This window comes from Delphinapterus leucas, chromosome 1 (genome assembly GCF_059928025.1).
Source record: "Delphinapterus leucas isolate spDelLeu-1000000601 "Yukka" chromosome 1, BTC_Dleu_Yukka2, whole genome shotgun sequence".
NCBI lineage: Eukaryota > Metazoa > Chordata > Mammalia > Artiodactyla > Monodontidae > Delphinapterus > Delphinapterus leucas.
In genome coordinates, this window is record NC_143129.1 from 48,629,205 (window position 1) to 48,647,441 (window position 18,237).

General features: G+C 44.9%; 1 protein-coding gene across 3 annotated transcripts in view; it reads right to left on the bottom strand.

Moving 5' to 3' along the window:
• Window positions 1-18,237, bottom strand: part of PTPN14 (protein tyrosine phosphatase non-receptor type 14) — a 167,646-nt gene that overhangs the window by 30,767 nt on the left and 118,642 nt on the right. For all 3 annotated transcript variants that reach the window (XM_089909679.1, XM_089909686.1, XM_089909689.1), the window contains 6 exons: window positions 17,574-17,641; window positions 10,628-10,698; window positions 9,633-9,720; window positions 5,616-5,704; window positions 2,552-2,639; window positions 1,624-1,706 (listed from right to left, as the gene is read on the bottom strand). In XM_089909679.1, the coding sequence (XP_089765805.1) occupies window positions 1,624-1,706; window positions 2,552-2,639; window positions 5,616-5,704; window positions 9,633-9,720; window positions 10,628-10,698; window positions 17,574-17,641 (487 nt within the window). The remainder of the gene's footprint in view (window positions 1-1,623; window positions 1,707-2,551; window positions 2,640-5,615; window positions 5,705-9,632; window positions 9,721-10,627; window positions 10,699-17,573; window positions 17,642-18,237) is intronic.

Below are 18,237 nucleotides of genomic sequence, written 5' to 3' on the forward strand. Positions count from 1 at the left end.
GTGAGAAGAAAAGGCCACCAAAGAATTACAAATACTCAGAACATTTTATGTTAAAGCCACTTGCTAAGAAATGATCAAACCAGAAGACTACACTTCTCAAAATAGTTTTGTTTTTAAATTCACCCTACAGAAGTCAACTATAGAATTCTTGTTAATGTCAAAGACACCCCAACAGATCAAAGGCAACAGCAGAGAACCGCAAAGATGTGACCTATAGGGAATCTGTTCAAAAGAATGGTGTGTGTGTCTATGCGCGCATGCGTGTGTATGCACGTGTGTACCCATAACAGATATGGTGGCTTAAATTGCTGCTCTCTAATTAGTGCTCTTCTGATTTACATTTGCAGACTTTGCTGGCAGACCTAATACTATATAGTCATCTCTTGGTATCCAAGGAGGATTGGTTCCAGGACCCACCTCGGATACCAAAATCCATGTATGCTCAAGTGCCTTATATCATCTGGCATAGCATTTGCATATAACCCATGCACATCCTCCCACATACTTCAGATCATCTCTAGATTACTTATAATACAATGTAAAGAGCTGCCAGTTCACAGTGAATTCAAGTTTTGCTTTTTGGAACTTTCTGGAATATTTTTTAATATATTTTGATCCACGGTTGGTTGAATTCGCGGATAGGAAACCCACAGATACAGAGGGCCAACTGTACTATCAAATATACTCTCAGACTCTGACAGTGGCCAATGGCAAAGACTGGTTTGAAAGAGCCTCCATCACGTAGAGAAAAAAGTCTGTCAGGACCTGATGCTCCAGCTCTAAAGCAGCACCTTCTTCAGCAGGAACTGCTCTAGGACAGTATTTTCACACTCTTGCATGTGTCCACTGGGGAAGTGGGAAAGCAGTTCTTCTCCTGCATTTACGTCCCGAAGTTCTTTGAAACAAAATTAAGCACCTTGGACGCCCCAACTGCTGATGTACTCTGCTGAGGAACGTCTTTTGAAGGCAACCAGAGGAAAGGCTATGATAGTGTGAGCCCGGCACGCTATATCCAAGGTCAGGTCACAGTTAAGTTCCCTCATCAGACTCCCTTTATCATCTTTATTTCCAAATTAAATTGGAAAACACACACATGGATTTGTGACATCTATTAGCGTCTTCCAAGCCTTCCTCTAATTACCCTGGCCTCTCATTTACAGGCGGGTGACGTGACCCAGAAGCACACGCAGGGTTAGCCAACTGTGTGAGCAACACAGGGCTGAGGATGACAGCAGCTTCTTCTCTTTCAAGTTGGCTCGTCGCTCTGCTACCTGCTTCTGAACACACTCCACATCTGACACGAAGGGGCGCCCCGGCAAATTGGGAACCACTCGGTTCCTCCAAACTCATGGCAGAGGTTGGAAAGGCACTGATGTCGGCCAATCCGTTCAGGAAGTCAAGCATTCACAGTCAATTTGCAAATCATTTTCTCCCTAGGCATATAGACTACACAAGACAGTCTTCATCATTAAAGCTCTTTCCCTCCCGCCCGGCTTTAACTTGCCCCTTTAGCTTCTACAAGGAATGAGGAAAAAGAGTCAGTATAAAAAGCGATCTACACCATCCCTAAAGCACAAGAATTGAAGCTGATCCAGGGAGAGGGTGGACAAAACGTTTACTTACTCAGTGCAGATTTTGTTTTGTTTGTAAAACTTGTGCCGTGTAGCAAACAATCGAGATATATACTTGGCGTTTTCGATATCATCCTTGGAGAAGAAGAAACGGGGGAAAAATAAACATTTGTTTTTGATTGTATTGGGCTGGCCAAACAGCTCGTTCGGGTTGGGCCATCCAAACCCGAAGGAACTTCTTGGCCAACCCAAATATGTGCATTTCACTAGGATTCCTCTGAGCAGGGACACGTCCCTTCCTCCCTTCATGTCAAGCACAAAATAACCCCCTGAGCCAGAAACCAGTGTGCTGAAATTCAGTGGCGGTCATGTCTATGAAGCCCACCCAAGGATGGCAGACAAATACTGTCTGCTAAAGACGTTGGGGTTACAGTGATGATCTGACGTGTCTTTACATAATGCTAAACCAAGTGCTTTGAAAATCAGTAAATGAATCAAGGCAGAGCGTAGCATGAACGCCAAGCATCATCAAACGGGAGGCAGGGAGGTGCAGGGAGTGTCCTGGCTCTCCAGTAGGCACTCAACAGAAAGGCAATCACCCAGTTTGCTTCAGATCAGGCTTGGATTACGATGGCAAAGAAAATCCAGACCAGCCAGTAAAAGAAAATACCATGCAATATCATCAGGGGTGACTAGTCAAGGGCATGCCCGACAATGTGATCCACCACATATAAGGCTGGTGGAGGAACCCAAACCCTAGAGTCAAAACTCAGCTTGAAACCCCAGCATTGTGAGCATGAGGTCCCCACCACCTTCCAGAAATGAGTGATGACAGCTCTGGGCAAGTACTGGAAAGTTATGGGTTCAACAGAATACTTATTCTGTCCTGACATGGAGAGCGAGGAGAAGATATTACAGGTTGAGAAGACAAACAGCAAGCTGCCTGTGGGACCCTGCCTTCACCTGCCCGTTTTGCTTACCGTGTGAAAGAGGGCAGTCTCCTCTTTGCTGATGAGCTCCACCAGTATAGTTGACTTGTTGTGAGTGATATTCCCCATGTCGTTCCACCTGCACAGAAGAAAGCCAACGGCGTTTGCCCAAAGACGTTCTAGGCGTTTATGACGGTATAGGAGTGTCACCTGCTATTCCTGAGTCTCATTTTACAAAGTATGATTTAACCATATTTTTAAAAGCTCAACGTCCCTCCTCTCAAAGCAGAAAAGGAAATAAAATGTAACACACATCTATTTAAATAGCTAAAAATCCTATGTCAACGACGTCTAGATATTGCTGTTAATAAAGTACACTTTCCTTTACGACCTAGGAGGAAAATATGCCAGAGACTTCCACTGCCTTGGTTTTCACGCTTCCAAATGGACAGAGCATTTCCCGTGATCCCCGTTTTCAATGCTGGAGGGGGACGTCATTTAAAAGTCATGTGTGGAATTCCCTGGCGGTCCAGTGGTTGGGACTCCGCGCTTTCACTGCCGAGGGCCTGGGTTCGATCCCTGGTCGGGGAACTAAGATGCCACAAGCTATGCAGCGCGGCCAAAAAAAAAAAAAATCATGTGTCTCCAGGAATCTAGGCTGAAGAATGCACAGAGGTTCTGTGTTGCGATGTACACTACAGATTTGATTATGCCACTTGGAAAAAATGCCTAGGGAGTGTTTAATGTGCCTACATTTTTGTGATCTAAACACACACATACGTTTCCTTCCCTTTCCTCATGAAGATCTTATCTAAAATGAGATACACAGAAAGAACCACCAGGCAAGGGAAGGTTAGCTCCTGCTTCCCATTCTACTTGGAGCCAGTTTCTAATCATCTCTTACACTACCTACCCTTCACTCTGTTCCGTGACCTGTAATTCCCTGCCCACCGCCTTCTCCCACCATCCTGCTTTTGCTCATTACACTTCTACCTCTGTCTGCATGATTCCTTTAAGACTCAGAAGAAGTCACCTTCTCCAGGAAGCCTTTCCTCATCCCCAAGCACCCACATGCCAGGAAAGAGCCTAGTGTAGTCCTCTATCAGTCACCACATTGTATCACAATTGTTCATGTCTGTGACCAGATCCCTAACTAAACCAAACTCGATCATAGGCCCTCATGCCCCGGGCAGAGATTCTGCTTTCTTCATCTCTGTATTCCAAGCACCAAGCACACCTGGCACACAGCATACAATAGATGTTTGCTGAAATAATGAAAAGTAATGAGGTTGTCTCACATCTGTATACAGTTCTTTTATCAACTCTCTTAGATAGACAAGGTGGCTATTTACGTTCCACTCTGGAGATGAGGCAATTCAGGCCAAAGGGGATGACTTAGCCTCACTCACTCTGCTCTTCAGGGACCGATGAGCTCTATACCTTCCAGGTTTTCCTCCGATCAGCTTTCCATTACACCAGTACCACCTGTTGTTACGTACATCTACAGGTGCTCTGCACAGCTGTCTGCTGACTTACAATTCCATTAGATCACATCCATGTGGACTCACAGCTATGTGCTCCTTAGTGAAGGTCTCAAGAGATAAGAGAGATGTGGTCTCCTCTAGCTCCATTCCCTCAAACCAACTGCCAAAATTCTGGGTCCACTCCGCACTCCACCATATGACTTCACCACCTTAGTGGCACAATTAACCTGACACTGTAGTAGAAGTCAATTCCCATCTTGTAAGGGTTTCAAGGCGAGCGCTAAAGGAAGCAGTCTAGAAGCAGTTCCTAAGGAAACTGAACAAAACCTGTGAGGCGCTTATGATCAGCAAACTTTCAAATTGCTATTTTCTACTTAATCTAGATAGCCAGAATCCAAGACGTGTCTGCCTCTCTCCTCCAGACTCAAGCACTGATTTAGCTACAAAGAACTGTGTGGGACAAAATGCCTGGATAGCTTTACATGGGCATAAAAGTGTATAGTTACAACTCTGCACATATTTATATATTTTATTTAATTTGTTGTAGGTATATGAGTTGACTGAATATGTCCAATAGTCAAAAAGCTTATTCTGTAGCTCCAAAGAGCTCTCTCTCCCCCACTCCTGTTTCAATAATGTCTCTATTCAAAGAGCAAGAGAAAACAAATGGACAAAAATACTGGCAGGGTGGGGACCTAGGAAAATAAAAGCCAATTAGGAAGCTTTTAGTGGGAAAACTTTCTCAAAATGACCTGCAGTAACTGCTGATCCAGAGAATACACGGCTGGCCAAGAACTCGCTTCCAGAAAGTGGCCCGTGCTTTGCCTCTAAGATCTGTCTTTGATCATCTGCCCTCCACGTGCAACTCTGCCTGTCAGATGCACACACTGGAAAGCTGTCTTTCCGGTAAATAATAGGCCATGCTGCCCTCCTAAATGAAAGCAAGCATGCAGTTTTTCGGACTGCTGATACTAGGATGGGATCTGTGGGCAACTATACAAAGCAAGCTCATTGACATGTAATGCAGGGGACACCCTGCCACTTCCCTATGCTGCTTCTACTCATGTTAAATGGAAAAGAAGGTTGAAGGGTCAAAATAATAAAAAGTACCCAAGTCCTTTCAGTTACGATAACAAATTGATTGCTTTTTCAAAACACACTTTCACAAATAGACCTCTTTCGTTAACAGAAAAATTAGTTTGCACTTTTCTAGCACATGTGGTTAGGTAGAGGGTTCAGGGCAATGGAAAGAAGCCAGTGTGGATTTAATGACTGGTCACGGGTAATCGAGGCAAAGGTAATCCCATGGGGACCTGACTCATGGAAGAGCCCATCTCCAACCAGACTCACAGAGTTTTGTTCCACTCTTTGGCTCAGTGGAGGTTCAACTACGCATTTCTTGGGGTCAGGTGGAAAGAAAGAACATCCCCCATCCCCAAACCCCCAGGGAAAGTGAGATGAATTTCTCCATAACCCCTGAAATCCTGCAGAGGGGGCGGATCTTATCAGAGTTGAGAAAAGCTCAACTCTGATCCATGGTCTGCCTCTTAACTCATCTGTATAACTTTCATACTCCATGGGGTTTGCTAGAGCACCTCGAGGGGAAAAAGGAGAAAGACAAATCAGACTACCTGTATATTACTGCTTGTCTTCCAATTCTGTTTCTCACGAAAATCCCCATAAAGAAAATGCCCAGGTGCACACTGTTTCCATGATTGTCCTGCATAAGATCAACAAAAGATCGTTGTGATGAAACAGATCCCCAGCGGTCTGGCAGCCTACCCATGGGGACCACAACCCGTTTCTCGCCCATACGTGGAATGAATCATAGAACGGAATGGGGGCAGAAAAGCCACTAGGTCCGAAGGGACGCATCCCACTGCACATCCTAATAGACTACATAGATACCTTTCTTTCTTTTATCTCAGTTTGTCACAATACATTTCCTGTTTGAGAAAGAATTTTAGGATTTTCTCAGATTTGTTGGCAGTTAAGATTTTCTCTTTCATGAATATCTATTAATATCTTTTCTAACCCTAGTTTTTGGTTTTTTAAATCAAAATTATACACACACATAGTTTGATTATATCTGCATACTGCATATGTGCAATTATTTATGCACACAGTTTGAAGAACTGAATCCTCTTTAGATCTTATTTAAAAGCAGCCTTGGACCCACCATTTCCTCTCCCTTAAAGGCATCCACTTCCACCACTTAAAACCCTAGAGTGTGTCTATTTGCATCCACCATGCTTGGCCTTCCAATTTAGAACCTCATGTTCCTCAGTTCTGGGATATTTTCTCAAATTACTACCTTCTGTTTCCCCTTTTCACTCCTTTTAGAACTCCCACTGTTCAGATGTTGGACATCTGGGCTGGCCCTCCAATTTTATCTCCTGCCTTCCACATTCAATTACTTTGGGTTTTTTGGGGGGGTGAGATTTCTCTTAATTTAATCTTCTAACCTATCTATTAAGTTTTCCATTTCTGATATCATATTTTAAATTTCTGAGAGTTCTTTTTTATTTGCCGAATGTTCCCTTTTAAAAGCACTCTATTCCTTCAAGAAGGTAATATATTTTAATTTTTTATCCTTGAGACTCATAGGATGGTATTTTGGGCAGGGGGCCCTTCACCCTGCAGACTCTCTGCCTCTTTCACACTGCTTCATTCTCATTGGGTTGACGTCTATTGTTCCTATTAGGGCATCATGGGGGTTGATGATCCTCGGCTGTCTATTCACGTTCCAGGGTGGGATACTAAATGCTGGTTGGGACCTTTGTGAGCACAGGAAGGGCACGTGGATGATAGGCTTCACTGTTGGGCAACCTGCTGGGCCCTGTCTGGGGGAACCCAGAGGTCTTCGGTCTGGTCTCTCGGTCCAGTCAGGTGCCTCCAGCCTCCCGCCTGGAAGAGTATAACCTGGCTTCCAGTGTTCTTGAGAGCAGAGTGGGAGCAAGGTTCAGCATCCAGCGAGTAAGCTGTCACCCAGCCTCCTGCTTTCACTCGGGGGACATCCTCTTTGTGGAGTAAGTGGAGGGCCGTACCCAACTAGGCCTAAGATGGAAAAGATAAACCCCTACCTCCCTCAGAACACTTGATCCCACTTAAGACACAAAGATGACAGTGTCCCTTCCCAGGGACCTCTTCTCAACGCCCCTCCCAAAGCTTCCATTCAAGTAGGCGTCTTCTAACAGAGAGAGAGAAAGGGAAAGACAACTGCTGATGGCAAAAGCCGAGACAGAAAGAACTGGGGAGGAAACAAGGGCCTCGGGGACTTCCCTGATGGTGCAGTGGTTAAGAATCCACCTGCCAATGCAGCGGACATGGGTTCGAGCCCTGGTCTGGGAAGATCCCACATGCCGCGGAGCAACTAAGCCCATGCGCCACAACTACTGAGCCTGCGCTCTAGAGCTCGCGAGCCACAACTACTGAGCCTGTGCTCTAGAACCCGTGAGCCACAACTACTGAATCCTGCGCGACTAGACCCCGTGCTCCGCAACAAGAGAAGCCCCCGCTCGTCGCAACTACAGAAAAGCCCACGCATAGCAACGAGGACCCAACACAGCAAAATAAATAAATAAATAATTTAAAAAGAGGGCCTCGGTAATTATGAGAAGTTCAAAGGTAAGCTGTATTACAGAAAAATCTGTGAGGGAAAAGAAGATAGGTGAAGTAGAGACGGGAAGAAAAAGGAAAATTCTGCAGAAAGACTTTTCTGGGCACGTTGCCAGTAGGTGGGTGCAGAGGTCTGGTGGGAGTGGATGGGGACATGGGAGGAGCAGGCCACCAGGGTGGGACAATGGAAAAAACACAGAACGGATACCCGTCAGAACAACTTAGTCAAGGATTGAGGCTCCAGACTCTGTATGACCCATTCCAGAAGCTCCGTCCCTCCATGCCCACGTGCTCTGACAATACAGGAGGGTGGAGGCTACGGCCAGCCCCGTGTTTGTGGAGGGGGAGGGGCAGACCTGTCAGGAAATGGAAGGGACCCCCGCCCTGAACCTTGAAAATTTTTGAGAAACCACTCATGGAAAAACCTACACTAAACATAAAGGTTCTTCCCTGGGACACATCCATAACACACTTTTTAAACCTTACTTGGTCAAGAAGGACCTATACTAACCCAAAGGGACCCCATCCCCATGTGCAGGCTGCCCCTGCATACTTTCCTGGTGGCTTTTTCACTTAGAGCTGACCCCATCACTGCCCACACGGCTACTGCTGCCCCACCCATCATCCTTGGGTCTCCAGGAATCATGTGGTCTGTAGGTGGTCACCTGAGTCATGAACAGATATGTGGTGGAGGAAGAAAAAAAGCAGCAGCCCAGCTGAGTTACACCCACTGGCAGTGAGTCAGCCGTGCCTATCTGCCCACTCGGACTAAGCTCTGGTATCTCCCTTGTACTTTTCCCACTAAAGGACAGACTAGAAAACACATCAGAACCAAGCACGGTGGATTTCAACACTGTCTCCACTGCCTCTATTTCCCACAGTTCAGAATTACTAAAGACAACACAAGCAAATGACCACCATGACAAAACCTCCAACTTCCAGGGCCTGAGAAGTCAGTTTTCTAGGAGTGGAGAAAAGTTTAGTCTGGTTTTCCAAAATGTCATGACTATATATGGGCTGGTGAAATGGAATTGGGATGCAGATGGCTTCATAAGGTATTATTGCAAGGAAAATGGATTACAACCCTATGAAGGGCAGCCATTAGAGAAGCAAAAGAAAATTAAACAAATCTAAAAAAGAGCCATTTAGCCTTTTTTGCAAGCTGCGGACACCCTGCTCGCTTCTACTTGATACACATGGGCAGTTCTCATTAAGGCAAATTGCAAGCGTGCAACAGAGGGGGAACAGAACACTTATACAACAGCCAGCGGAGCCAGTCTGGAGTGAAATGTTTATGCTGAAATTGCAGGCATCTCCCAAATTGCCGAGATGTGCCAGTTGCTTTAGGTTTCTGATAAAACTCCATCTTTTGTAAAGTGGGTCAGCAGAGAGAGGAAAATGAGTTTGGATGATGGGCTCAGCTCTGTAAATGACCTTGCACCATGAACCCCCAAACCACACCCACTTCAGGAGGTGGATCTGTTACAAAGGATGGGATGTGCTGTAACCGTTTCCTGGGCATAGTTTCCAGACAACACCAAAGGGGCTGGGAACCCACAACAGAGGCTCTGTAGAGCTGGAGAAATAAAGTATGATTGCATACAGGAAATGTTATTCTTCCTCACAAACAATTATCACTGCATCAGCCCAAAGAAGAGAAAAGAAAAGAAGCTCGGGCAAGAAAACTGCTGGGGAGGGTCTGTATTAAGGCACGTATGATGTTTGCTCCTTGTCTCACCGGAAGGCTGGATGTGGCCTCGATAAATTCTTGGCACCAAATGGGCTGGTGTTTGGTACTCACTCAGAAGGTTGTCTTACAGATGAGATATTCTGCTGAAGACCATGGAAAGCTTCAAACTCTCTCCGTTACGAAAAAGGGTTTGCTTTACCTAAAGTAAATTGGACTTGCCAGCTAATGCCACATAGCAGTAAGGAAGCCAAGCCTTCTGGCTCTCTGCTCTCAATCAACACTGGTTTTCCAAATGCCTGTGCTGTTCTGAGACGGCTGAAGCAAGGAGAGGGTATGCTACCTTCACAGGGAAGATTTCCTGTCCAAAGCCATCCAAACGTTCCACCTCATTGATGTACATAAGCTCAGCTTCTGCTGGCAGGATTCCACTAAAATCAAAAGAGCATCAAAGGAGGAAATGGTTAAGAGCCATAAAGTCAGTGGAAGATCCTACCCTCCTGGTGGCAAATTCCAGAACTGTGGTTTTAGTTCTGGGAAAAGCCATTGTCACCCAACCAACTGTGCAGGCATGATGCATTACTAAGTAATGCATTAACATATTCCTCAGTAGCCTTTTACTCAACAGGGAATAATAAGAGGAAGGTAAAATATTTAATTAAGAGCTACAGCCCTAAAACCACTAAATAATTATTCCAGACATCCTGGTGAATAATGCTGCCTGCTTTAAAAAAAAAAAAAAATGTATTTTTCTCCCACCTGGGAAAAAAATCTCCACTGTTAAAAAAGAAGGAAGAAAGGCAAAAGTTTCTGAGGATGACATTTTGGGAGCCAAGTAACCAAGATAAGAGAAGAGTCTAGGACCACTGCACATGTCCCAAATAGCTCCACATAGCCCTGATCAAGCTCTCAGGGATGTCTTAGATCTCACTCTTTCCCCTCCTGACCTTGACTTTCCCACCCAAAGCAGCTCTTGAGGTCTGCACTCAGCACAAGCAGTCCCAGGCTTCCCAGGTCTGGCAACAGTTTTAGGAAGGTCACAGAGAGGAATTCCTCTGGCCAACATGTGGGCCAACTGGTGTTAAAGAAAAAAAGGAAAAAAAAAAAAAACAGAAAGGGAGGGAGGGAGGAAAAAACAAAAGGGAGAGAGAGAAAAAAAGAAAGGGGAGTGGTAGCACAGTTTTCAAATCTACATGCACTCTCAGAACAGAGCTGAATCACTTGCTACAAGAAACAGAACTGTGTTGACTCAAGCCGGGGCTTGCGCGGAGGGGCCGAATGTCTCCTGCCTCGGACAGGACGGTGGCCACGTGCTGGGCCTGGCAGCCCCCGCCTTACCTGTGGGCTTTGTGTTCTTGGGCCACCTTCTGTGTCAGCTCCTCCAGAACAGCTTCTTCCAGGGCCAAATCCTATCAAAATGGAAAGCAGTTAAGGTCACTTGCTATTTTGCTTGCAAACCTTAAAAGCTCTCTTTTTTCTAGAAGTTGTTCCTGATTAGCTTCACTTCCTCAGTCTCCCTTTACTCCTTTGTTTGTTTGTTTGTTTTTGCGGTACACGGGCCTCTCACTGCTGTGGCCTCTCCCGTTGCGGAGCACAGGCTCCGGACGGGCAGGCTCAGCAGCGGCCATGGCCCACGGGCCCAGCCGCTCCACGGCATGTGGGATCTTCCTGGACCGGGACACGAACCCGTGTCCCCTGCATCAGCAGGTGGACTCCCAACCACTGCGCCACCAGGGAAGCCCCTACTCCTTTGAATTAGAGGTTGTCATTTTTAGGACAGAGGTTCATTTTTACTTTTGTAACAGGGCTCTCCACTATAACAGGCTATTTCAAGGCATACTTGGGGTTGCCATCTAAATTCTGGAGGATCTGGGAATAGCTCTTTTTTCATTTACCTTCTTCTTCCCTATCTGCCTGCCTCTTGGACTTTCATTAAAAATGCTTTTTAAGAAACAGAAACAGACTCACAGACAGAGAACCAACTTACGGTTACCAGGGGGTAGGGTTGGGGGGAAAGGGATAGTTAGGGAGTTTGAGATTGACGTGTACACACTGCTATATTTAAAATGGATAACCAACAAGGACCTACTGTATAGCACAGGGAAACTGGTCAATATTATGTAACAACCTAAATGGGAAAAGAACTTGAAAAAGAATAAATACATGTCCATGTATTGAATCACTTTGTGGTACACCTGAAACTAACACAACACTGGTAATCAACTATACTCCAATATAAAATTAAAAGTTAAAAAAAATCCTCTGTTAAGTGCTTACACATTTTTAACAGTGAGGATATACAGGCAAATGAGTTTCCAGGTCATCATCCCTTCCAAAGCTGAGCCCAAGAAGGGACTGTGCCTGGCCTTTTTATCCACCAGCACAATCCCAGCAAACTAATTCAGAGCCACCTGAAGTAAGAGCTGGCTCATTCAGAGACTAGTTGATGGGGCCTTGGGAACAAAAGAGGCCACGACAGCTCAACCGCCACAGCGGAGCTCCAGAAGGTAACAGGTGGGGAGCTGACCAGCTGGTGTCTCGACCAACTGAATCCCAGGCCCCTGGACCAGTGCTGTGCTGGCTCCCATGGGATTAGAGTCAACTGGACACATTGCTTCCCAACTCCCTTTCAATGACGGCGGGAGTATTTAAAGGGCTTGTTAAACATTTAGCAGGAAAGTGAGATGGAGTCTGGAGGAATACATCCAAGATGGGGAGACCAAGCAGTTCCTGAGACACTGACAGGCATGGAGATTCTATAGCTCATCCCATCCCTTTCGGTGGCTCCAGCCCAGATGCCTCTGCCCTTCCCAGGTGCAACTTCCACGCCCCCCAGGCTGGTGAGCACCAAGGAGGGTACAGATGTGCTCCGTCTTCCTCTGAGCTCCAGAGGGGGTGTTAGAAGGGGCTCCGAGCTGTGTGTCCCGGTGAGCCTTCCAAGGCTCATCAAAGACACTTGGAGGGGGGGGAACTGATGTTTTCACAGAAAACATCCAAAACGCCTCATTCCCTTGGTTCTAAAATATCATTTATATCAAGATGACGTCCAATTTAACAGCTTTTCATGAAACACTACCCCCCAAAGGTACACCTCAAAACTGCAAGAAACATCCCATCTCAAATGATGCAACTGGAGAAAATCAATATTTCTTAAAGCTGGAACATGCGAGCACAACTATATATTAGAAATTCTATAGCTCTGCAGATGGTCCTGAGACACCTTAGGGAAGACGGAGGGAATTGCTGGCAGCTCTCATTTTTCATGTGTTACTGATTAATTTGCTGTTTTCTGTTTAGCCATCCACTGAAACAACTCAAGTCCATGATAGGAAACAAGCTCGATGTTTTCAGTTTTATGCTGTGGAATCACAAAGATGCCACGTGGCTTAGGAATCCAGCTATGTCTGTGCATCCAGGTGCCGAGTATTAGAAATAACTCAATATTAATTTTGAAAAGCTAATAAAAGGCATGTGGCAAGAGAATAAAATAAAGATAACTGAAGATCAAAAAGTGCTCCAATAAACTGCTGTCTCCTACTTTGAAAGAAGAAAAAGTCCAAAGGGACCCCTCTGCTATTGTACTCAACCCCACCGCCTCCATCTGTGTCTGGGGCCTCCCTGAGGTATGTGGTCCCACCACAGGGCCAGGCGAGAGTGGCCGCGCTAGGATGAAAAATGGCAGAGAGAGAGCCTGCACACAGCTGCACACCTGGGGAGCGCCCTGTGTACTTAACTTTGTTCTTTGACCGGCTGCAGAAATGCCATTTGACAAATTCGGTTACTTTATAAGATCAAACACAGCCATTCATCCCATCTTCCCTCCCCCACCAAAGGAATGCATTCTTCCCTTTGAAAGCTCTAGTGGAACCAAGCAGAAAGTTTGCAACCTTCCATGGCTCCCCACTGCCTACTCAATTAGGTCAACACCTGGGCCTGGCATTCAGACCATTTTTCAGTGTGGCTCAGCCGTCCCCTTCAGACCTCTTCTCTCAAGGGTTCGAGACCTCAGGCCGACTCTTCCTAACACAAACTGCTTTCACATCTCACCCCATCTTTCAGGTCCTGACACACCTACCACTCCCTGGACAGGGCTTCCATATTCTCTCACGTGGGACAGAAGCCTTTCCCTCTCTGGACCTACCTCTTCCGCCCTGTGTGTCTCTCTAGAGTTCTTACCATCGTCTACCTATTGTCTTTGTTACATAGTTATCTGGATACTCATCTCACCCTTTATCCTTGTCTCCCTCCCTCTGCTAGATGACAGGCACCTAAGGTCAGCAAACAGCAAGCCTCCACACTGCCTCCAGGGCCCAACTCAGGGCTTTGAACAATGCCAGCGTATAAACTCTCAACATACAGTAGACGATCAATAAACATTGACTGCGCTGAGCTGAGCTGAGCTCAATATGCAACGTGTCAGTTTCATATTGTCAAGCGAGGGTTTTTTTTTGTTTCTGTTTTGTTTTAATTTTTATTGGTGTATAGTTGATTTACAATGTTGTGTTAGTTTCTACTGGACAGCAAAGTGCATCAGTTATACATATACACGTAGCGACTCTTTTTTAGACTCTTTTCCCATACAGGCCATTACAGGGTATTGAGTAGGGTTCAAGTCAGGCGAAGCGGCTGAATGATAATTTATGCACTCTGCTTGTCCTCTGTCGGCTCACATTTCAAAGGGCACAGAGTACTGTTGCCTGGAAAGACACCCTTCAGCATCCTGTGCTTGCCTAACAGAGACAGAGAAATAATGCTGCTGATAATAATAATGTGAGGACAACGGTGATCATGATGACAACTAAATAAACACTGAGATTCCCCATGTGCCCGATTAAGTCCTTCACGTGCATTCTCTCCTTTTATCCTCACAGTCAGATTAGGCTTGTTATCCTCATTTTTAGATGAGGAAATGGAGGCTTTGGTTAAATAACTTGCCCAAGTTTGTACAGCCAGTAAGTGGCACGGCCAGGATATGGGTACAGAACACTTGACCCCTATACTCTAAACCTCCTGACCACAGGCCACAGTGTATCGAGGATACAACAGGGGTCAGGGTCGTGGGGCGGAGGAGAGGATACATGACTGATGGCAGAAGCCTAGCAATGTTCACGAATCAGATACGCATGCTGACCTCAGCTTCTGCCACGTCACCCTGAGGGCCGTCCAGTAGGACTTTCTGGAATGATGGAAATGTTCTATACCCAAGCTTTCCAGTACAGTAGCCATGAGCCACACGTGGCTACTGAACACTTTTTTAATGCAACTGAGGAAGTAAATTTTTAATTTTATTTAATGCTAATTAATTTCAATTTGAATGTACACAGCCACCTGTCACTAGCAGCTACTATACCAAAGAGGGAAGCTTTAGATCCAAGGACAACAACATCGGTGTCTGTCTGGCACAGTGAGGCTGAATGAGGTCTCTGCTGTTTTAATACCTGATTTGCTTAGAGCCCAGCGGAGACGTGGTCTTATTCTGAAAAAGGTATGATACACAAAATAACTCCTTTGCTGCCTTACAGCACTTTAACCTGTCAAAGCATTTTACCACCTACAAACTCATACATCTCACGCTCGTGATCACCCTTGAAAATTCTCCTGATCTCTGCCTAAAGGCTATGTGATAAAGACCTTTAATGAGAGAAAGGTAAAAAAAAAAAAAAAAAAAAATTGTGAAAAATTATCAACCCAATTCATTGTCTCCGTTTGACACAAACATACACGTTCCCTAAAATTCTAAGGTATCACTTTCACTTTCCTCCGTGGAGCACACCAGAAAACATCCTGACTTTTGTGTGAGCTGCTGAGTTGTTACAGATACTGACACCAAGTCCTATGAAGAACTTCTCTGCTAAGTAATATGCTAATCTCTTTGAATGGAGGTTGATTTAATCGGTGGAATTAATAAGGCATAAAAAACAGCAGGCCCAAGATAATACTGCTATTATCTTGGTGGGAAGAAGAATAAGGAGAGAGCTATTCATAAAAAGTTAGAGATTTTGCAGTATTTCCCTAACCTAGAAGAATAAGGTTAAGTTTTCGACCACTTTAGAGAAAAGGTAACCCTTGTACACTGTTGGTGGGAATGTAAACTGGTGTAGCCACTGTGGAAAACAATAGAGAGGTTCCTCAGAAACTAAAAATAGAACTACTCTATGACCCAGCAATTCCACTCCTGGGTATATATCTTGAAAAAAAAGAAAACACTAATTCTAAAAGATACATGCACCCCAATGTTCATAGCAGCAATATTTACAACTGACAAGCTATGGAAACAACTTAAGTGTCCATCAACAGATGAATGGCTAAAGAAGATGCGGGGTGTGTGTGTGTGTGTGTGTATGGATACACACACAATGGAATACTACCCAGCCATAAAAAAAAAAGAATGAAATTTTGCCATCTGCAACAACATGGATGGACTTGGAGGGTATTATGCTAAGTGAAATAAGTCAGACAGAGAAAGACAAATACTGTATGCTATCGCTTATATGCAGAATCTAAAAAACTACAACAAACTAGTGAATACAGCAAAAAGAAGCAGACTCACAGATATAGAGAACAAACCAGTGGTTACGAGTAGGGGAGGAAGGAATGGGAGGTACAAATTACTGGATATAAGGGAGGCTCAAGGATGTATTGTACAATATGGGGAATACAGCCAACATTTTGTAATAACTGTAAATGGAAAGTAACCTTTAAGAATTGTATAAAAATTTTTTAAAAGTTTTTTTTAAGTTTTGGACCAATTAGATTCATCTCATCACTGACACAGGAAATAACTGCAACCTTACTTACCCCTTCTCTCAAAACTTAAAACCTTTGTCGCCAGACCCCTCTACTTTCTCCCATATGCCATAGTAGTTTAGATGCCAAGCTCTGCCCACTGTACTTCCAGAATATCTTTTGCATTGCTTTTTCGTTTTTATCTTCACTGCCAACACCTAATGCTTATGTCTTGCCGAGAAAACCACAACAGATTCTTATCTGACGTCCTTCCACAAACGGTCTCATTACTCTAATCCAGTGGTCCTCAAAGTGTGGGGCCTGGAACCCCTGGATGGAGCCCACGCGTTCTAACTCCTCAGATGTTTCAGGCTTCTCTGCCACCGCTCCCCTCCGCACCCCTGAGCGGCCATCAGACTGGCCAGCTGACTCCCACCCAGTTACGCAGGCCACCTCGCCTCTCCTCCTCCAGCCTCTGTCTAGAGCATCCCTTGCTCCTTCCCTCTCTGCCTGCTGCAATGCTGCTCATCCTTTAAGATGCAGCTCACACACCATTAGCCTTTCGACCTACCCTCACCTCCCCAAAACAGGTAACCTCTCCCCACAGAGAATCCCTATCATACTTTGTTACACTTGGATTTGCATTAGGATTTTGCAAACTTCCTATTGACTCAGCCACTATGTCGTCGCCCTGAGAACAAGCACCGTTTCTTATATAACTTTATCCCTCAGGGGGAAAAAAAAAAGTGGTAAATGCTCGTGATTTCTAAAATCAGAGCCGGAATGTTGGAGTGGGTATAGCCTTTCCCTAAAATGGTTTTTCAAATGTTTTAACTTTCCTCGTGAAAGCTCTTCTCAATTACTCCAAAGCTACCAAGAAACAAACAAAAATACTCCAGGGATAAAAACCTAGCCTCATCCCTAATTTAACCCAGGAATAAACATTTTACTTCATGGACACATTCAACAGACGTTTATGCATGCAAATTATGTGCCAGACAACAGTGGATGAGATAGAGTCCCTGCTTAAGGACCATAGAGCTGACACTCCAGCTGGCAATAAAAATGAAAGAAAGAATGAACACGTTCAGATACTGAAAGAGCTCTGAAGTACACGCATAAAAGGGCAGGAAGTGCTGGATGGTTGGAGTGTATAATATAGATGGTCAAGGAAAAGGAAGCCTTCCCTGAGGAGGTGGTATTTGAATCAAGATCTGAATGACAAGTCGTAAGAAGACCTGGGGTCGAGCATTCCAGGCAGAGGAGGCGCAGTACAAAGGCTCTGGGATGGGACCAAGCTCGGTGTGCTCAGAAAGGAAGACAGAACATAGTAGTGGAGGCTAGTGTGATGGGGCCGGGGGCAGGGAAGTGTCTTGAGGAGGTAAGAAGAGGCATCTTTACCATTCTCAGTGTCTTACAAAACTTGTTCCTACTTTATAAATGCAGGGACATTCTCCCTAGGGAATATGTGTGTAAATTCCTCTGAGATTTTCAAAGGAAAGAATTAAATATCCATAGAAGGTAGAAAATTAATTAAGAAAAAGGAAATTACACTTACCATTGGAAATAGCACATATTCTCTGAGGAAATCCTGAGAGTCAAACTGATTATAGTCTCCAAAATCAGCTGAAAAGAAAAGAAGGGGAAGGAGGGCAGTCTTTATTATATGACATTAAAGATGGACTAAAATAGGGTAAACTTATCACCACATTTACTCTCGCCACTTTATCCTACTTCTGTACTATTATTAAATAAAAACAGTGCCAAGATGGGTTTGATGTTACTACCACTTTCACATAGCAATAATGTAAATATAAGCATGTGAGCACTGCTACACAATTTTCTAGAAAGAATGGGGAAATTTGAAAGTGATTCCTAAGCTATTTTAAAAACTTAAAACAAATCTATATTTATCTTTTTATTAAATATTTACCAACACATATCTTAATTATATCTGCCAAGGGGACTTTTTTTTTTTTGCGGTACGCGGGCCTCTCACTGTTGTGGCCTCTCCCGTTGCGGAGCACAGGCTCCGGACGCGCAGGCTCAGCGGCCATGGCTCACAGGCCCAGCTGCTCCGCGGCAAGTGGGATCTTCCCGGACCGGGGCACGAACCCGTGTCCCCTGCATCGGCAGGCGGACTCTCAACCACTGTGCCACCACGGAAGCCCATGCCAAGCGGACTTTTTAACTCAAGGTTAATTTAGAGAACTGAAGAGACA